The 21960-nt window shown below is 39.9% G+C and overlaps 1 protein-coding gene and 1 long non-coding RNA gene across 6 annotated transcripts in view; one reads left to right on the top strand and one right to left on the bottom strand.

Moving 5' to 3' along the window:
- Nucleotides 1-17138, top strand: part of MYO3B (myosin IIIB) — a 446006-nt gene extending 428868 nt beyond the window's left edge. Inside the window, exons 31-33 of the mRNA XM_055379151.2 lie at nucleotides 13600-13706; nucleotides 14079-14125; nucleotides 14955-17138. Of these exons, the coding sequence (XP_055235126.1) occupies nucleotides 13600-13706; nucleotides 14079-14125; nucleotides 14955-15093 (293 nt within the window). The 3' untranslated portion in view covers nucleotides 15094-17138. The remainder of the gene's footprint in view (nucleotides 1-13599; nucleotides 13707-14078; nucleotides 14126-14954) is intronic.
- The window catches only part of LOC134756653 (uncharacterized), a 95233-nt gene that overhangs the window by 22325 nt on the left and 50948 nt on the right, over nucleotides 1-21960 (bottom strand). For 2 of the 5 annotated variants that reach the window (XR_010129607.1, XR_010129610.1), the window contains 6 exons: nucleotides 11880-11933; nucleotides 9907-10016; nucleotides 5664-5890; nucleotides 3381-3414; nucleotides 2993-3117; nucleotides 316-439 (listed from right to left, as the gene is read on the bottom strand). This is a non-coding gene — a long non-coding RNA (uncharacterized lncRNA). Of the gene's footprint in view, nucleotides 1-315; nucleotides 440-569; nucleotides 3118-3380; nucleotides 3415-5663; nucleotides 5891-9906; nucleotides 10017-11879; nucleotides 11934-21960 lie in introns of all 5 variants that reach the window. The other 3 variants (XR_010129609.1, XR_010129611.1, XR_010129608.1) reach the window with 3 other exon arrangements.

The following is a 21960-nucleotide window of genomic DNA, read 5'->3' on the forward strand; positions in this document are numbered from 1 at the left end:
ATTCTTTTCTATTTCCACTCAATCTCTCTCTCTCTCCCTCTCTCTCTCTCTCACACACACACACACACACACCTGCCAGACATTTGTAGATATAACCTCCCCAAATCATGTCATTCATACTAATGACTGCCCTCTCTATGTGTAAAAATATTTTATAATCTATGGACCTGGGTGGGTATTTGTACAGCTGTGCAATATTAATCTATACACTGCAGGTTTTGCTAACAGCTGGGCAAAGGCTGAGGTGAGGTTTTAACGATGTCCTTTAGCCCATCAGTAACCAAATGACCCAGAAAGTGGTTCAGAGGAACCTACCTTGTGCAGCTTTGCTCTTTGAATGAATGAATCATGTTAGAATGAAATTCTGGTGTATTTATGGAGAACTTTTTCCTTTGAAGCCTAAACGCATTTTGATTGGTCGTATTTAAATTCCAACAAGCTGAAAAGCAAAAGCATTTATGTCAGTTTCACAGATGAGGCTCCAAGAGGTTAACTGGCGATTACTCTGGAGTTATAGCATCTTAAAGTTGGAAGGGACTTTAAAGTGCCTCTGGGCTAATGGTTCTTACCCTTTTCCTGCCTTCACACTGGCTTCAGGCAACAGATCCCCATCAGGCATGTCTCTCACTGCACACAGATGTTCACACACTGGGAAAGAATGTGACTCCAAGGAGAGCAGCTCAGAATCTTCAGGCCAGAACATGTGTAATTTGCCACACCAATGTCCTCCATTAAAAATTACTACCTCAGTCCACCCCTCTCTTTATCATTTTACACATAAAACATGGCAGCAGAGGGGTAAGGGATTCACTTAAGGTCACATACCAATATGTGTCAGAACTTGAACTATGTGTGCCTGGGTCTTCTGATCCCCCATGTCCAGTGCTGGTTTTGCTACAGCTGACCAGCCCCTTGCACACTCACAGTAGAACTGGAACTAGCTCCTCAAAGAGTGAGACAGAGCTGGAGACGAGTGCCCCAGGGTCCCCTGCTGCAGGGAATCAAAGACCCCGTCACAATTAGCTTAGTAAAACCAGCACTATCTGGTGTCCCATATCCGCAAGCACTTAAAATGTCGTTCCAATCTTCAAAGAAATTCTTTCATTCCGTTTTTATCTGCTTTTACCCAGGACATTGTTTCCCAGCTCCCCAGTAGTTCACTAGGTGATTTGCATCTCATTAGAAGCTCCAGAAGTGACATCTCCCAGACTGCTGCCTGGCATTGTGGGTCCACTAAGCATCAGATCTAGGTCTTGGATTTTCCAAGTTGACACTTTTTTAAAAGCTGAGTTAATGCTGTTTTCCCACTGGGTGCAGTTTGGGTGGCCATTTTCACCTTAATTCCTGCTCCCGTGCTGGATCAAGGTTAGGGAACTGCCATTGTCAAAGATGAAGTCAGTCATCTCCACGTGAAAGTACGTGGTGGATGAGAATATTCTGGGGCCTCAGAATAAAGGAGTTTAAAGACTCCTAAAAATAGAAAGATGCTACATGATGCAGATATTCTGAGCACTACACAAAGCAAAACAAAAAGACAGCAAGGCAACAGCAAACCATTGCTGAAGCTGTATAACTGATTCTAAATGTTTGCCTTTTAAACATTTTCCCCTGGATCCAATCCTCCTGAGACCGCAGAGTTTTTGCCCTACATTTATATTTTGCTTTAAAGAGAATCTCCCTAGGTCAGAATGCCTTTTTGGCTTTGTCATTTCTTCATACTACAACCTCCAGAAGAGCACTGAACAGCACTGTACCTCTGGAAACCAGAGATGGTATTTCCATGGTCAGCAAAATTGTTCTCTTGGAATAAGAGAAATGATTTTCCCAGTGTCCAGGGAAATAAGGAGCCCTTATGTCTACTTTGGGCTCAAGCCATTTGATGCAGCTTCCAGCACAAAGCAAATGCCTGATGGTGCCTAGAGCTTCCCCCATCCAGAATTCCTTTTGTCCAGTGAATACTTCCCTGAGCCTATGCCACCTTTTCAAAATGGCAGATAGCCAATCTGCAGAATTGATCTAAGCTCTTAGGAAAGGGTTAAGTCCATGGTTTTTCCAACACTAGCTACAAATTAAAATCACTGGGAAGGAGGAGGAACTTTGTTTTAAACAAGTAACAATGCCAGAACCCTACCCCTGACCAATTAAATTAGGATCTCCAGGGATGAGGTCATGATATCTGTATTTTTAAAAAGCCCTTCAGATGATTCTAATATGCATCCAGGGTGGAGAACCACTCCAGTATAACAAGAAATACAACAGCCCCTTCGCAGCACCTGCTAATGCGTCTGGCACCATGTTTGATCTTTTCATATATTATCTGTCATTCTCACTACAACCCTACAAGGAAGGGTCATCATTCCCAAGTGAAGGCCTCTAATAAGTGCTGAGGTGGTTATCATACTCCAGTTTTTCTGACTTCAGATTCCCACCCCAACACACGTTTCTCAAAGTGTGGGACATGGGCCACTAGTGGTCACCAAGTTGACTTTTGATGACGTATGGATGTGGCATTAAATAACATAATTCTTTTACATAATTTCTTATGTAAAATAAAGTTACTTTTTTCAATTCTCAATTTAAATCCTCCAGATTACTTTAAGGAGAAAGTCTTAGTGGTGCTAGTATGTCTTAAATTCCTCTCACATTTACTTATCTCTCTTTTTAACAAGCCTTTTAAGAAACCCAGAACCTTCTACAGGAAAGGGAATCTAGCACAAGTGTGATGATACCATTTCACTTTCACTGTATTTACTATATAGTTCACTTCTATATATGGCAAATGACACTGGTTTTCCATTTACAGTGGCGAATAAAGTTCCAGTTTTAAAGACATGTATTTAAGCAAAAAAAAAAAAAATCAGTTGAATTTTTAAAATATTAAATAGTAGTATAGGTGAATAAAGTAAAAAATGCCTAAGAGGTAGATACGTGACAAAAGTTTCAGAAATATTCCCCTACAACATGCTAATTTTTAAAAAAGGCATACCCACACCTGTTAGCCAAGGGGACTGCTCATCTACCATCCTACTCCAATAGACTGGCAACAACCTGTTCCATCCACTTTACATCCACCCACGACCTATGAACTTTGCTGCTGTTTCCAACTGAAGAGGAATCCTGAAACACAAATGGTTAATAAACTGGGAGGGTAGGGAACATTCAGCCTTTTCAAATAATCAATGACATGCAAATAGAAACACAAATGAGGTGTTATTTTTGCACCTATTAAATTGTCAGACTTTTTCTTAAGAACCATCTCACGCTGGTGAGGGCCTGCTTAAATGGGTAATATAGGTATAGGTGGCAGAAGTGTATTTTGCTGCACAATTTCTGGATGGCGATTGAAAAAAACAAATCATAAGTTTTTAAAATATGCATACCTTTGGCCAGTAATTCTTCTTTTAGAAATTTATCCTAAGGAATAAGGAACATTTGTCAAACACCAAACTATGAGTATGTTCCTCAAAGCACTGTTACTATAGAAAAACATTGGAAACAACTTCTATGCCCAAAATAGGAAATTGTATAAATTAATCATGATTCATCCATAAAATGAAATACCATGCAAGCATTAGAAGTGATACCATTTAAACTATCTCTGGAAGACAGATATCTCTGGAAACTTGTCTCAGCAGTTACTACTATTGTGGGAATGAGACTGGGTGTGGAAAAAAGACAAACTTTTCACTGCTTAACTTATTTGAACATTAGGTTCATTTATTACCTTTTCAAAAAGTAACTCTAAAAGAAACATACTATTTTAAAAGTTGCCTAATAGAATGGAAATATTTATGACTTTATTGTTAAGTGGGGGGGGCGGGGAGCCATAACCCAAATTAAATGAATGAATGAATTTTTTAGTTAAAAAAAGAATACATATTCCTATAAAGATATTGAAAGGACAGTAATAAAAAATACTAAGGAACTTTGTTTTTAGAGACTGATTTCATCTACCTCTTTGAAACGCCTCTGGACAGTTTCCCCAGAGGTATCCCAGGATAGGAAAGACCCTCTTCCTATTGGAAGCCTGGACAAAAACATCCCAATTAACAGTCTGAGAACCAAAGAATAGGCCACATAGATGGAAGAGATCTTAAAGAGAATGGTGAATAGTCAGTATTCACTCATTCACTCATTCATTCATTCATTCATTCATTCATTCTTCATTCATTCGTCATTTGTTGAGAGTGTGCCAGGCTCTGAGCTATTGGTTTCAGGGGAAGTTATTGCCACCTCCTTAACTAATAAGTAGAAAATTCCATAGACAATTTATAACTCTAGCATCTTCCACAGGCACTAATTTAACTCAGGGATGTTTTCTTTGTAGCAGTTTTGCAATTTTGAAGAAGATTGTTCATGACATAACATGGCAAGTGGGAAAATTTGTAGCTTTCCTTTCATCTTAAAAAGCAGGATCTGAATTACATGCACCCCAGGAGAAAATCTCTCTTTCTGGTTGTGTGTGTATGTGTTTTACAAAAGCCCACTGAATTCCTTAGTTCCTCCTGAAGTTAGACTTGGTGAAGTGAAAACTTATGAAAATGTCTCAGCAAAAGTACAAGCATCATAATAGAGGCCATGACCTAGGCCCTGGGATTTTGAATCAAGAATCTTGAGTTATAGCTTAGGGACCTAAGCTCCTTGAGCCTCAGACCTCTCAGATATAAAAGCAAGGAGCCAGACCACAGAGAATTTTCCTCCATGACATGACTTAAATTTGGAAATCTGAGCTACCAGGGCATACTTCCCTGTCTCCAATAACCTGAGGATCTGTTAGGCTCTGAGCATTCCTGAAATAGTCCATGCCTCAAGGCATATTAGGGACAAGGGAATTACAATACATTTCTTCATTTTTAAGGTGATGTAGATTATTGGTAGACTTTCTGCTGATATGGTTCTTATTGGGAAGGAAAGATTTAATATGGTCAAGCACAATGGTTCTTAACCTTGACTACACAGTAGAACCACCTAAAGAGATTTGAAAAAAAAAAAAAAAAATCCATGTCCAGGCTTTGACCCGGGCATTAGTATTTTAAAAGTTGAACAACTGGTATCATGTTAAAAAATACTCTCAGTTGGACTTCAAAAACCTGAATTCTCATTTGGGCTTTGCCTCTAACTGTATAATCTCTTAGTCTCACTATGCCTCTGTTATCTCTTTAGGGTTATTTGGCCTTGCTAAAATGAGATGAAGTAAACAAAAAGTACTTTGCAAAACAAGAGTTGCTATATAAAAATGAAATGGTTAGGGGAAGAGACAGCCAGAAAAGACAGGTCCTGTCTTCAGAAGCTATTTCATGGGAGTATCCACCGGAGTACCATGCGCATGGTCAACCCTCATTGAGAAGAAAGATTGTCTAGCTGACAGCTGGGTTACTGTCACCTGCAAATGCCCTGAGAACCTTGGTCAGAGGAGTGACGCACCTTTCTTTATGCACAGAGTTGGCAGAGCTCTGTAAATTAATTGCACAACTCTAATCCTATTTAAATGCCCCAGGGGTATAGCTTATAACCTCATATAGGATTTGCCATCTGTAAATCTAGAACACTGAACACTCTGTTTGCTTAAAGGGGATGTTTCATTTGGCAAATGAACCTGAGAACGCCTCATCCACAAAATGGCAATCAGATCAGCAATCACACAGCTCAGAAAGTATCCATACCTGATGAAGGACCACAGGAGGGTGCCAGGGACTATGGCTCTCCCAGGATATTCTCTCCCTTTCTTCCCAGGACCCCTGTGCGTTGCCTGCCCATTCCTCAGGAGCCAAGAACCCATTCTGCCCCACCAAGCTGGGGAATACGTGGGCTGCATGCTCCATCCTGCCCTTCCTTGCAGTTGTCCTTCACTTCCTTCAAGCTTGCTAGGAAATTTACAGAACTGGCACATCTGTAGCAGGTGATGAAAATGGAAACATTAAGTTTTAGAGGACAGTGTAGGAGGGGGCATGTGTAGCCAAAATAGCTGCAACTCAGCAAGTCAAATGGAGTAGAAGAAGACATTTTCTTCTTCATCTCTGAAACCTTGGAAGACGACAAAAGCCTCATTTGTGACTTACGACTGTGCATGAATTAGGTTGCCAGATTTAACAAATAGAAATGCAGTACACTCAGCTAGATTTGAATCTCAAATAACCAATCATTTTTTAATATGTCTTAAATATTTCATGGATGTAGTAAAGAATTATTGGTTGTTTATCTGAAATTCAAATCTATCTAACTGTGTGTCTTTTTTTTTTTTTTTTTTTTTTTTTTTGAGACAAAGTCTCACTCCTGTCACCCAGGCTGGAGTGCAATGATGCAATCTCAGCTCACTGCAACCTTCGCCTCCCAGGTTCAAGTGATTCTCCTGCTTCAGCCTCCCCAGTAGCTGGAATTACAGGTGCACACCACCACACACAGCTAATTTTTGTATTTTAAGTAAAGACAGGGTTTCACCATGTTGGCCAGGCTGGTTTCGAACTCCTGACCTCAGGCCATCAGCCCACCTCGGCCTCCCAAAGTGCTGGGATTACAGGCGTGAGCCACTGCGCCCAGCTGAGCCACCGCACCCAGCCGTGTCCTCCATTTCATCTGGCAACTCTAGCTTGAGTATACCGGCATGTTCAATAAAGAGAAAAGAAAAATTAAATTTACAAACCAGTTGTTTGAATTTATGTGACAGATTGACTGAATTCAGCTATTTGTCTCTCACCAAGGGCTTGGGCACATGTGCAGCCACAGTGTGACAGTTTGGGATTAGGAAGTAAGGAGTATGCATTTGCCAGTGCTCCTGAAATGCTATCCAGATTTCTTCCATTTTCTGACAGATTTAGCTCCAGTTTATTATAAAGTTCTATAACAATTCAGAAGAGAAAGATGTGTTAAAGTTCTCAAATATGAAATCAGAAGGTGCAGGGCAGGGGGTTTGGGGGAGGTGCAAAGATTCTTGAAAAGGAAAGAGACCTATGTTAAATGCAAACTGGTATTCATAACATAATATACCTTTAAAAGCCCAGTAAGGAGGTAGTTGCCAATGTACGACAAAGTGGGGAGTTTGGTTTGTCTCATGGGCATCTATGCGAGGTAGAAATAAGCCACTTTGAGAATATGAGCATTATGGTCCTCAAAGTAAAAACTCACATTCTAATGTGAATATTCAGGCCGGGGGCAGTGGCTCACGCCTGTAATCCCAACACTTTAGGAAGCCAAGGCAGGTGGATTGCTTGAGGTCAGGAGTTCGAGACCAGCCTGGCCAACATGGTGAAATCCCATCTCTACTAAAAATACAAAAAATTAGCCAGGCACAGTGGTGGGTGCCTGTAATCCCAGCTACTCAAGAGACTGAGGGAGGAGAATCGCTTGAACCCCGGTGGTGGAGGTTGCAGTGAACCGAGATCGCGCCACTGCACTCCAGCCTGGGTGACAGAACAAGACTCCGTCTCAAAAAAAAAAAAAAAAAAAAGTGAATGTTCAAACTTGAGTTGCCCAGTTTCTCTACATAAACTAATCAAACGAACTAGGTAACTATCTGATAACCATACTGTTTTATATCTTAATGCAAACTGACTGGCCCAAAATCCAAAAGACAGCGTTCAAGTTTTCACTCTGCTGCTTACAAATTTAGCCTTTTCTGGTTATACTTTCTTCATATATGCAAAGAACTAACAATTTTAGTACTATGTGCCTTATTGATTTTTTAGTATTTAAATTTTCAAGGGAAAAATCATGATAAACTTCTTAATGCATGTACATGCATAGATTTAGTCAATGTGCTGTATGTTATTTTGTATTTTACTTCTTTTTCCAAGTTTTGAATTTTCTTCTGTCAACATCATACACATTTATCGCTGCTTTGTCAGTGACTCAAGATATGAAACAATTTTTATATCTGAGTTAATTTCTTCTCGATTATTAAATATGTATCACGTTTCTAGCTTTTTTACTGCTATAAAAGTGTTATGGCCGGGCACGGTGGCTCATGCCTGTAATCCCAGCACTTAGGGAGGCTGAGGCAGGTGGATCACCTGAGGTTGGAAGTTCGAGACCAGCCTGACCAACATGGAGAAACCCCATCTCTACTAAAAATACAAAATTAGCCGGGCGTGGTGGCACATGCCTGTAATCCCAGCTACTAGGGAGGCTGAGGAAGGAGAATCGCTTGAACCTGGGAGGCGGAGGTTGCGGTGAGCCGAGATCACGCCATTGCACTCCAGCCTGGGCAAGAAGAGCAAAACTCTGTCTCAAAAAAAAAAAAAAAAAAAGTGTTATGTCTGTCTGTCTTCATACAAATTGGGTTTTTTTTCTTTTGGTTTACTTCATTGCAACGTATTCCTTGGAACAAGTTGCTTAGTTCTGGGGTTTTTTCTGGGTTTTTTTCTTTTTTTGGAGACCAAGTGTCACTCTATTACCCAGGCTGGAGTACAGAGGTGCAATCTCGGCTCACTGCAACCCCTGCCTCCTGAACTCAAGGGATCCTCCTTTCTCAGCCTCCGGAGTAGTTGGGACCATAGGTGCATGCCAACATGCCTGGCTAATTTTTTGTATTTTTTGTAGAGATGGAGCTTCGCCATGTTGCCTGGGCTGCTCTCGAACTCCTGAGCTCAAGCAATCTGCCCGACTAGGCCTCCCAAAGTGTTGGGATTACAGGCGTGAGCCACCGTGCCCGGCCAGCTCCGTTTATTGCCAAGTTGCACTTCAGGAGGCAGGGAACCTGTGGATTCTCCTGTTTCTCTGGGGCCTTTCCCACATTATCTTTTAACCTTGTGGTGTATGAATTAATAGAGAAGCAGTAATAATTGTTAAATTGAAGCTGTTCGTCAGGATAGTTCAGCATTTATCTCGTTTTCTAACTATATTTCTCTGTCTCTCGCCTCAGCCTTTCCACATTATGGATGTAACTTTTATGGGTATATATCTTTTAATTGTTTTTATCTTTCTGTTGTACTTCCTTTCGTCTTAGTTTTGTTACTGTCCATCATATGGAACGTTTTACTTTAATATAATTAAATGCATGCATGTCACTAACGTCGTCTTATACAGCTGAGATACTCCATTTCTTTCTAAAGTTTTCTGGAGAATGTTTAAAATTCTCAACTATATAACTCATCTCAAATTTATTGTGGCCTGTGAGAATCAAGAAATGTATTGAGAAGAGTAAAGGATTTAGAATTTTAAAAACTAAACAATTTGAGCCCAACAGCACTAGCTTAAACGGCTTTAAAGAAGTCACTTAACATCTTAAGACAGTGTCCTCTACTAGATTGAAAACAGGGACTTTGTCTTATTTCTCTTCGTATTTTCCACAAAATCCAGCAAAGTACACTGTATATAGGATAAATGTTAATATGTCTGTATTTAAGTTATATTTTTGCATATTGCCATTAAATTGTTCCAATAGCATTTATTAAATAATGGTCTACTTCCCAATTATTTATTCGGTTGCTTACAATGGATCATTGTATCAGTGACACTCAGATTTCTTCCAATGGCAAAGCACCTGGAAGTTACAGCATTCTTTGCAGAACATTGTGAAATGTGGAAAAATTAAACTTAAAATAATAAAAATTAAAATTTGATGCTAAATCAGATAACTAGCTTATACCAGATTCTAGTATAGTGTAGAAACCATAAGATTAGACACCAACAGTTGTTTTTAAGTAATGGGAGAAATATTAAAATTAAGAACATTCTATCCAATAACTTAATTCCTTATAAGAATCGGGAAAAAAATAAAAGCCAATGAAACAGCAAGTTCGTCAAGAACAAAAGTTGAAAATCATATCGTATATAAAGCATTACCAGTTGAGACAACATAAATAAAAACCTCTGATAAAATGTAAACACTATATAAATATGAAGTCCAGCTGAACTAGGCTGAACTCTAGTTGAACCCAAAAACTTCTTAAGATCAGTCTTTTGAGTTACCATGGATGGAATTCCTGCCGTATTAGAAAGTCTAAGGGAGAGTGGATGTCAGACCTCCAGAGCATACTTCACACCAGCAGCCTGACCTAAGGACATTTCTCTTCATTGATCTATAAATCAGAAAGGAGATGACACAAAAGGGACTCACAGCTTCACATTCTACCATATTGCAGAGCATGGACTTCACAAAGCAAACAAGGAGGAGGTATGTTGGAACCATCAGAAAGAACCGCTGTGTTGTGTTCTGAGGACTTTGCCAGCACAACAGGCTAGGTTCCTGTGCTCTGCACAGTGATCATGAAGAGGTGGATGAGAATGTCTGTTAAGGCTGTTGGACCTTCTACAAGCAACATTGTTTTGCTATGCTAATTAATATGTTTTCATTGAGGCCAGACATGGTGGCTCATGCCTGTAATCTCAGCACTTTGGGAGGCTGAGCTGGGCAGATGACTTGAGGTCAGGAGTTCAAGACCAGGCTGGGCAACATGACGAAACTCCATCTCTATTAAAAATACAAAAAATTAGCTGGGTGTAGTGGTATCTGCCTGTAATCTTAGCTACCTGGGAGGCTAAGGCAGGAGCATCGCTTGAGACGGAGGCTACAGTAAGCTGAGATCGTGCCACTGCACTCTAGCCTGGGTGACAGAATGAGACTCTGTCTCAAAAAATATGTATATATATTATATTCTATATTATATAAGATATATATTATATAGAATATAATATATAGAATATAATATATTCTATGTATTCTATAATATATTCTATATAATATATATTATATAATATAGAATATTATAATATATTCTATATTATATATAGAATATATTCTATATATTTATAATATTCTATATATTATATATGAAATAGTATATAAAATATATATATTATATATAAAATAATATATAGCGTATATTATATATAAAATAATATATAGCGCATATTATATATAAAATAATATATAGCGTATATTATATATAAAATAATATATAGCGTATATTATATATAAAATAATATATAGCGTATATTATATATAAAATATATAGCGTATATTATACATAAAATAATATATAGCGTATATTATACATAAAATAATATATAGCGTATATTATACATAAAATAATATATAGCGTATATTATACATAAAATAATATATAGCGTATATTATACATAAAATAATATATAGCGTATATTATACATAAAATAATATATAGCGTATATTATACATAAAATAATATATAGCGTATATTATACATAAAATAATATATAGCGTATATTATACATAAAATAATATATAGCGTATATTATATATATAATATATAGCATATATTATATATAAAATAATATATAGCATATATTATATATAAAATATAAAATATATATTATATAAAAATATAAAATATATAATATATAAAATATAATATATAATATATATTACATATAAAATATATATATTACATATAAAATATAATATATAATATAATATATAATATAGAATATATATAATATAATATATAATATATATATTTTTTCATCGAACTTACTTTTACTTAAACCTTTGACTTTAAAAAATGTTTCTTCTTAAGAAAGGCAATATCTTATAAGCTGGGCACGGTGGCTCATGCCTGTAATCCCAGCATTTTAGGAGGCCGAGGAGGGCAGATCACTTGAGGCTAGGAGTTCGAGACCAACCTGGCCAACGTGATGAAACCCCATCTCTACAAAAAATACAAAAATTTGCTGGGTGTGGTGGTGCACACCTGTAATCCCAGCTACTTGGGAGGCTGAGGCAGGAGAATAGCTTGAACCTGGGAGGCAGAAATTGCAGTGAGCCAAGATCACACCACTGCACTCCAGCCTGGGCAACAGTGAGACTATCTCAAAAAAAAAAAGGACCATATGCTATAGTGTAAAAAAAAAACAAAAAACACCTATTGGAACAAGAAGTAAGAAATCTAGGGTTGGGTACCCACCTGGCCACTTGATCTGAGATGAGCCATTCAATTTTATGGGCCTCAGTTTCTCTTCTGAAAAAAAAATGGGTATTTAGAATGGATGGATGTGATAGTCTTTTTTTTTTTTTTTTTTTTGAGACAGAGTCTCACTCTGTCACCCAGGCTGGAGTGCAGTGGCGCAATCTCAGCTCACTGCAACCTCTGCCTCCCGGGTTCAAGTGATTCTCCTGCCTCAGCCTCTCAAGCAGCTGGGACTACAGGCGCCCGCCACCACGCCCAGCTAATTTTTGTATTTTTAGTAGAGATGGGGTTTCACCATGTTGGCCAGGCTGGGTTCTGATAGTCTTGTCCAAATATAGATTTGTCCCAATTCAAGAAAAATCAAGATACAAAACTTTATACTTAGGGAACAAATATTTTGCTATTAATAATGGACCTTGCGCTAAGTCACTCTCTACTTTAAAAATTCCCCCAGAATTTTTTTAAATCGTGGAAATCTCTGGTGAAGTTAAAATATGATACCAAGTAAAATCTCCAACTCTTTTTAATGAATAGTTTATAATAAACACTCTGTCCTCCAGGATAGTGATAGCTTTTCTCTAAACAACAACATTCATGGACAATATTCTATGACAGAGGTGTGTGTGTCTGTGTGTGTGTTGCCAAGAAACTAGAACTGCTGAATCCTGATTCAGATATAGAGCCAAAAGGACAGTAGATCCAAAAAATCATTTGCTTGGAAGGGAAATGAATTATGACTTTTTATTTTTTTTTTTTTTTTTTTGAGATGGAGTCTTGCCCTGTTGCCCAGGCTGGAGTGCAGTGGCACGATCTTGGCTCACTGCAATTTCCACCTCCCGGGTTCAAGCTATTCTCCTGTCTCAGCCTCCCGAGTAGCTGGGATCACAGGTGTGCACCTCCACACCCAGCTAATTTTTGTATTTTTAGTAGAGACGGGATTTCACCATGTTGGCTAGGCTGGTCTCGAACTCCTGACCTCATGATCCACCCGCCTCAGCCTCCCAAAGTGCTGGGATTACAGACGTGAGCCACTGTGCCCAGCCATTAATTATAACTTCTTCTGACTCGTGGTTTCTTAATCTCCAGGGCACTCTTGGTCCAGGGTTCTGAAATCAGGACAAACAGGGAGAGACTGCTTCATGTAATCGTGCAATCATCCTTTCTCCTTCTCTTTTACACTACCTCCAAAGACTGCATGCATCAGTGGTATTGTTCAAAGCATTTCAGTAAATTTTAGCTCAAGCCATTTCCCCCCCCGACAAAATGTATCCCACCAAAAGGTTTCCTTCTCATCTCCCCAAGAGTATGTGTGCTCCAGATGTTTTTGAACTCTCATTGCAGGATGTGGTGCAAACAATCCCAGATTACTTTGGTTGTCCTGACATAGTCATCCCACTAAGGGCACCCTACTCTGTAAATGCTGACCACCAACTTATACTTCACCAATGTGGAAACAACAACTTGCTTTGTGTCACCCTGGACTGCTGATTCAGATCAGAAAGCTGAATGCAAAGTTACAGACAATGGCCCTTGTTTACACTTAGCAATCTGTGTGTATTTTTTAGGATGGCATTTCTCCTAATATTAGTAAAGCTTTTAATATACCCATTAAAATAGGACACAGTTTCTACTAAGTGCATTTATGTGAAGAGCCATTTTTCACTTAATTTTCCCAACACCTCGGACAGTTTACAGCAAAGTTTTGCTCTTTTTTCAGGTTCAGAAAATGGTCTTGCACAGAAGCATCGAACACCTCGCCGACGATGTCAGCAGCCCAAAATGCTGAGTAGCCCTGAGGACACCATGTACTATAACCAGTTAAATGTGAGTTCAAAGTGGCCATAAAGCTGTTTCACTGGTTTTGTTTCCAGTTAATAATTCTGTTATTACTACCTGTTCCAGCCCCTGCAGCCCCACCCCCACCCTCATGCTCTCGTCTTGAACATGTGCTTAGGCTCTTTATCTGTTGCTTTCATGTCAGGATGTCTGCCTTCACGGTGAATAATTGATGTGGTTTATCAAAGACGAGCAAGATGCATGCTTCATCAGGCTCACTTGAGCCCTTTGATCAAAAAAATTATGCTGTGACTTCTGATATTATCAGCATCTGCTTGCATTCAACACAAAATCACTTTGAATTAAAAATTAACGACTTGCTGCTTTGCTTTGACTGTGTGTTCTTGGCCCTCTCCACAGGGAACTCTAGAATATCAAGGGAGCAAGAGGAAGCCAAGAAAACTTGGGTAAATATCTGTCTTCTTAGTTCTAAGCAACTGTAAACAGAAGGGGTCCTTTGTGATATTACAGAAAATGCAAAACTTTCCAGAGAGGCTTCTAAAAATATGCAATCCAGATATTGCCACTCTTATTGACATTGGAAATTACTTTTCACAGTAGCAAGTATACAAAACTTGAATCTATTCTGTCCAAAAAGGTTGAAATTGTCACCTAAGGGCAAATGTTATTTCTCATAATTATTCCAGGGAATTGTACTTTCTTCATAATTAGACACATGTAGTGGGTTATATAAAACTCTCCTTCCACAAATAAGAGCACTCTACGAAGTACAAATAGGCCACTTCCTCCACATTATCCTACCCCGGGCCTTAAAAACATGGACAAGGAGAAACATGCCCAACTGGTTAGATAGAGGGTAGTAAGGAATTTGTCATTCATTTGATAGTTAGCATCTCAATTGAGAATAGCAATGAAGTACATAATGGTAATAATTAGAGAATTGGGGGAGGTCAGGAGGAAAACTTTCTCATCTAGAGGGAACCAGATGGAGACAGAGAGTTCAATCCCATAAAGCAAGTTGCAATATGACCACAACTTCCAGACTCCACAAAACTGGACCCACTATCAGTGCATGACCCAAAGGTGAAGGGCTTTGTAGATCAGACCCTGGTACCTCTGTACTGGGAGACCCTGAACTACCTAGGAGCTGTCCCTCCCCTCCAGTGTTGGACCCCAACCCTGTTCCAGCTACTCACATGACTTTAGCTGCCCCAGTGATGATTGTAACATTTGTTTTCTTTTTTGTTGAAAATCCTGTTGTTTTCTTTGTTGCAGCCAAATCAAAGTACTTGATGGGGAAGATGAATATTACAAATCTCTGTCACCAGTGGACTGTATCCCTGAGGAGAACAACTCAGCCCACCCTTCCTTTTTTTCTTCATCCTCAAAAGGAGACTCTTTTGCTCAACATTAAATTGTGCTTCCTAACCCTAAATCTGTCCAGAGTAGGAACATTCATGGTAATCGACTGTCTGTCATTGCATAAGAAAGCACTGATACGGGGTCAGCTTCTTTGGACATATGGTCCATGCCTGAACCTTACTGAACCACTTGCAGATTCCAAAACATCTTATCCTACCTCTACCAGTCTCCCACATGTGTTGTGCAGCCTGAGCTGGGCGCTGCCTTCCTTCCTCATCCCATGGGGCCCTGTGGGACACTGAGAACAACTTTACATTAGTTTAAACAGCCATTCATGCCCCCAGTGTCTAGGAAGATAACGAAGAGTCTCACCCCAGTCTAATCATGGACACTGATAATATTGCTTGATTTTTCCTATCAAGTAGTTACTTTTCAATCCATTCAGAATCTGCCCCAGTGGAGACCCAGGAGTTCCTTTCCTGCACTCTTCTCCACCCTCCCACCTTTGCTGGGCTTTTCTATCACTCCCACCTCCCCCAGAGTCAGGGCTCCATTGCTGAGTGCCCCATCCTGGAGGATTGGCCCCAAGATCTCCTAGAACAGGATAATTGCCTGTGTTTAGGCAGATAGGCCTAAATCTTTCAGATTCTTTCTACAAGGCAAATAACCCCTCTCTTGTTAATTATGATGCTGAGAAAGCCTCTGTCTCTTTATTTCACCTTGCCAAGACACCCACACTACTTCAGTGATGAAAAGAAAGGAATGAGAGGGAAAGTTTGGACCTGTCACTTTGGTGACAGGGAAAGTCCAGGTCACTTTATTCTGTAACTCTCCATTCACTGGTCAAATAACTCCATGAGGCTATCAGTGGCTACAGTGGAAGGACCTGATCTTGTCCATCTTTGTGTGCACAGAGCCTAGCACAGGGCTTGGTAGAGGGGATAGCTAGTGAATGGAGAATACATGGAGAAACTTAACTAAGTTACACAAGCATATCTGACAGGATTGTTACTTTCAATTGTATGTTACATATGATTAGTCACTTTTCATACACTATAACCTCTGATTTTTCACTCAAGTTTGGGCTAATTATATTGTAATGATGTTAGATAATACTCAACATGATTCAGTATGACAAACTTTTTTGAGCACCTACTTTATATAAAACATGACAAATTGCTGTGTGATGTAATCAAAAACAAAGAAGCCCTATAAGACCATTTCTCTAGAACAGATGTTCTTAATATTTTTCTTACTCTAAAATATGTGGTAGACAGTATGCAAGAAAAGCCGGGTGCGGTGGCTCAGGCCTGTAATCCCAGCGCTTTGGGAGGCCAAGATGGGCGGATCATGAGGTCAGGAGTTCGAGACCAGCCTGACCAACATGGTGAAACCCCGTCTCTACTAAAAAAAAAAAAAAAAAAAAAAGACAAAAATTAGCCCAGCATGGTGGCGCATACCTGTAATCCCAGCTACTCAGGAGGCTGACGCAGGAGAATCACTTGAACCCGGGAAGCAAAGGTTGCAGTCAGCTGAGAGCACACCACTGCACTCCAGCCTGAGCGACAGGGCAAGACTCTGTCTCAAAAAAAAAAAAAAAAAAAAAAAGATAGTATGCAAGAAGATACCTAAATTTTGAGAGAAATAACCTTGAAGAAAATCTTGTTATCAGAGTTTTGAAAGGGAGCACATTAATAGGCCTTTTATGAAGATAAATAATGAAATGAGGTATTTAAAGATCTCAGAAATTGTAATTTTACAAGTAAAATAAATATAGCCAATTTTTCAATAGCTGAACTTCACCCAAAAGGTAATGTTTTAAGTACAGCAGAAAAAATGCAGATAAAGTTTATTTTATTGTTTAAAAAATAATGTGTAGAATATATAAATTTTTCATGTTACTATTAATATATGAATGCTTTTGGAAGTTTCACTTGTCATTGATTGTCTACTTTTGGTTTGATAATATTAGCTGCTTTTCAAATTGTTGAATGGAAATGTTCATAACTCCCTGCTTGTCCGTGCACAATGTAATTCTAAACCTGGCTTGTTTCTCATTTAAATATATCTATAAATAAACTTAAAAAGTAAACAGAAGTAATTGTGGAATCATAATCCAGAAGCTCTGCATAGTTAAGTCATTAATACAGCTGTACTCCTAAGAGTACTTTAGAAATGATGTTCACTTTCAGTCACAGTATAGAGAAGACAGACTGTAGACATTATTCTTGGGCTAGTCACAGTACCAAAACTCAAAAAGCAATTCTTTTTTTTTTTTTTTTTTTTTTTTTTTGAGATGGAGTTTCACTCTTGTTTCCCAGGCTGGAGTGCAATGGCGTGATCTCGGCTCACTGCAACCTCCACCTCCCGGGTTCAAGAGATTCTCCTGCCTCAGCCTCCCTAATAGCTGGGACTACAGGCATATGCCACCACGCCCAGCTAATTTTGCATTTTTAGTAGAGACGGGGGTTTCTCCATGTTGATCAGGCTGGTCTCAAACTCCTGACCTCAGGTAATCCGCCCGACTTGGCCTCCCAAAGTGCTGAGATCACAGGCGTGAGCCACTGTGCCCGGCCTCAAAAAGCAATTCTTAAACCAAGCAGATGAGAATGATGCAACCTGGAATCTTGTAACTTTTACTAGATGTATCAAAGTAATATGCACGTGACAAAAATCAAATAGTCCAGAGGGTTTATAGTGGAGAGCAGTCCTTCTCCATGTGCCTCTCTCCAGGAAGCAATCATTGTTTAAAATTATTTCTAATTCTTCTAATGGCTGCTAGCATGCCTCTGAATAATTTGCTTCTATCTTCTTGATTTGTCATTTTAGACAATATTTAATCTCCCCCTAATGAAAAATGTAGATTTGGCCTGGCACGGTGGCTCATGCCTGTAATCCCAGCACTTTGGGAGGCCGAGGCAGGTGGATTGCCCGAGGTCGGGAGTTCAAGACCAGCCCGGCCAACATGGAGAAACCCCGTCTCTACTAAAAATACAAAATTAGCCAGGCATGGTGGCACATGCCTGTAATGCCAGCTACTAGGGAGGCTGAGGCAGGAGAATCGCTTGAACCTGGGAGGTGGAGGTTGCAGCGAGCCAAGATCGCGCCACTGTACTCCAGCCTGGGCAACAGAGCGAGACTCTATCTCAAAAAAAAATAAAAATAAGTAAAATAAGAAAACCAGCAGACTGAACAATGTCAAGTCAAACAGAAATGATTCTGGGAGTAGAACATTTTTTAAAAGTTCCGCTGCAGATATTTAGTGTTCATATTTTGATCTGCTGCTTCTTCCATTTTGGTCATTTGCAGCTATGCCTTCATCTACTTTTTTTAAACTTTTTCTTTTTTTTTTTTTTGAGACAGAGTCTTGCTCTGTCACTCCAGCTGCAGTGTAGTGGCGCAATCACAGCTCACTGCAACCTCTGCCTCCCTGGTTCAAGCAATTCTTGTGCCTCAGCCTCCTGAGTAGCTGGGATTACAGCCATATACCACCACACCCAGCTAATTTTTCTATTTTTAGTAGAGATGGGTTTTTGCCATGTTGCCCAGGCTGGTCTCAAACTCCTGGCCTCAAGCAGTCCACCTGCCTTAGCTTCCCAAAGTGTTGGGATTACAGGTGTGAGCCACTGCACCCGGCCCAAACTTTCTTTTCAAATATAATACATATCCAGAAAAGGGCACAAATCAGAAGACTGAGCTCAATAAATTATCAGAAAATCAACGCCCATGTAACCATCCTCCCGTCTAGAACAGATCATTGTTAGCACCTAGAAGCCTCTCTCGAGGCTCTTGCCAATTACCACTCCTGTCTGTGCCTCCCCAAAGATAAACATTCTCATGACTTTATTGGTAAACACTTCCTTGATTGTCTTTATAGTTTTATACTTACATGCATTCCTAAACACTATAGTTAGGTTTTGCCTCATAATTAGGTTTGGAGAACTTTATATAAACGGAATCCTACAGTAAATAATTTTTTAGGTCTTGTTTCATTCCATGTTGCATTTGCAAGCTTCATCTATGTCATGGAATGTAAATGTAGTTTGCTCATTTTCATGTCTGTGTAGTATTCTAGTAGAAGAATATGACATAATTGATGTAGTCATTCTACTTTTTTTTTTTTTTTTGAGACTGAGTCTCACTCTGTCACCCTGGCTAGAGTGCAGTGGTGTGATCTCGGCTGACTGCAACCTCCGCCTCCCAGATTCAAGAAATTCTCCTGCCTCCTCAGCCTCCCAAGTAACTGGGATTACAGTCACCTGCCACCATGCCCAGCTAAGTTTTGTATTTTTAGTAGAGACGGGGTTTCACCATGTTGGCCAGGCTGGTCTCGAACTCCCGACCTCAGGTGAGCCGCCAGCCTCAGCCTCCCAAAGTGCTGGAATTACAGGCATAAGCCACCGCACCTGGCCAGTCATTCTACTTTTAATGGATGAATATGAATTTTTTCCAATTTGGGGCTATTTTAGAACTTGCTGCTATGAACATTATTGTACCTATCTCTTGGTGTCTATTTTTGCATGGTTTTCTGTTGGCTATATACCTAAGATGAGAGTTGCAGAGTCATAAGGTATACATATCTTTACTTCAGTACAGAATGCCAAACTGTTTTCCAAAGTAGTCATACCAATTTACAATCCTGTTAGTGGTATAAAAGAGCTCCCATTCTGCATTCTCACCAACTCTTGCCAACTCTTCGCCTGTCATCTGGGGACTCTGATGGGGTGCTGAATCCCAGAATCTCACTGTGATTATAGCTTATATATCCCTTATTAATAATGATACTGGGCACATTTTATGTATTTTGTGCCCAACTTAGATAACTTTTATAACATGACCATTTCGAATTAACCATGTTTTTCTTTTAATGTGAAGAAACACATTATATGTCAGTTATATGTGTTGCAAATATTTTCTCCACTAGGCAGCTTACGCTTTCATTCTTTTAAAGTGCCTTTGATGAGAAAAAAGTATGTAGTTTTAATGTGGTATAATTTATCAATCTTTTCCTTTTTTTAACTTCTATTTTACGTTCTGGGATACATGAGCAGGTTTGTAACATAGGTAAACTCATGTCATGGGGGCTTGTTGTACAGATTATTTTGTCACCCAGCTTTTCCTTTTTGATTAGTATGTTTTTATGGTCTGTTAAGAAATCTGGGCCGGGCGCGGTGGCTCACGCCTGTAATCCCAGCACTTTGGGAGGCCGAGGCGGGCGGATCACGAGGTCAGGAGATCGAGACCATCCTGGCTAACACGGTGAAACCCCGTCTCTACTAAAAATACAAAAAATTAGCCGGGCGTGGTAGTGGGCGCCTGTAGTCCCAGCTACTCGGGAGGCTGAGGCAGGAGAATGGCGTGAACCCGGGAGGTGGACCTTGCAGTGAGCCGAGATCACGCCACTGCACTCCAGCCTGGGCGACAAAGCAAGACTCCGTCTCAAAAAAAAAAAAAAAAAAAAGAAATCTGGTGGCTCACACCTATAATCCCAGCACTTCAAGAGGCCAAGGTGGGCAGATTGCTTGAGCTCTGGAGTTCGAGACCAGACTGAGCAAAACCCAGTCTCCACCAAAACTACAAAAATTAGCTGGGTGTGGTGGCATGCACCTGTAGTCCCAGCTACTTGGGAGGCTGAGGTGGGAGGATTGCTTGAGCTCCAGGAGGTCAAGGCTGCAGTGAACTGTGATTGCAGCACTGCACTCCAGCCTGGGTGACAGAGTAAGACCCTGTCTCAAAACAAACAAACAAACAACAACAAAAAACTTTTCCTACCCCAGGGCCACAGAAATACTTGCTTTTAGAATCTCCTGGGAGCATCATTGTTTTGCCTTTCACATTTAGCTCCTCAACTCCCCAAAATTGATTTTGTGAATGGTGTGCAATGAGGGTCAATTTTCATGTTTTCTATAGGGTTATTCAATTGTCTCAGCCCCATTTAATAAAAAGGCCATTATTTTCTTACTGCTGTAAAATACTACCATTTATGTAAGTCAAGTGTTCATGGGTCTGTTTCCAGATTCTCTATTCTGTTCATTGATTTATTTGTTTTTCCTTGTCCTAAATACTATACCTTTATAATAGGCTTTAGTATATGGCAACAAAAGGCCTCCAACATTGTTTTTCTTCTCCAAGAGAAACTTCCCATTAGTCTGGGCCCTATGTATATTATGGAATCAGTTAACATCTGAAAAACAAAAGCTGTTGGAGGGCCAGGCATGGTGGCTCATGCCTGTAATCTCAGCACTTTGGGAGGCCAAGGCAGGAGGATCTCTTCAGGCCAGGAGTTGGAGACTACCCTGGGCAACATAGTGAGACCCCATCTCTACAAAAATAATTTTTTTTAATTAGCCAGGCATACTAGCATGGATCCTTTCAGGCCAGGAGTTGGAGACCACCATGGGCAACATAGTGAGACCCCATCTCTACAATAAAAAGTTTTTTGTTTGTTTTTGAGACGGAGTCTCGCTCTGTCACCCAGGCTGGAGTACAGTGGCGCAATCTCGGCTTACTGCAACCTCCACCTCCCAGGTTCAAGCAATTCTCCTGCTTTAGCCTCCCGAGTAGCTGGGATTACAGGTACCCGCCACCACACCCAGCTAATTTTTGTATTTTTAGTAGAGATGGGGTTTCACCATGTTGGCCAGGCTGGTCTTGAACTCCTGACCTTGTGATCCTCCCACCTCGGCCTCCCAAAGTGCTGGGATCACAGGTGTGAGCCACCATGCCCAGCCAAAAAAAAGTTTTTAATTAACCAGGCATGGTAGTGTGCACTTGTAGTCCCAGCTACTTGGGAGGCTGAGGTGGGGGGATCATTTGAAGCCAGGAAGTCAAGTCTGCAGTGAGCTCTGGACTGTACACTGCACTCGAGCCTGAGTGACAGAATGAGACTGTGTCTCTAAATAATACTAATAATGTTAAA

The sequence above is a fragment of the Gorilla gorilla genome, chromosome 11 (assembly GCF_029281585.2).
Source record: "Gorilla gorilla gorilla isolate KB3781 chromosome 11, NHGRI_mGorGor1-v2.1_pri, whole genome shotgun sequence".
Taxonomy (NCBI): Eukaryota; Metazoa; Chordata; class Mammalia; order Primates; family Hominidae; genus Gorilla; species Gorilla gorilla.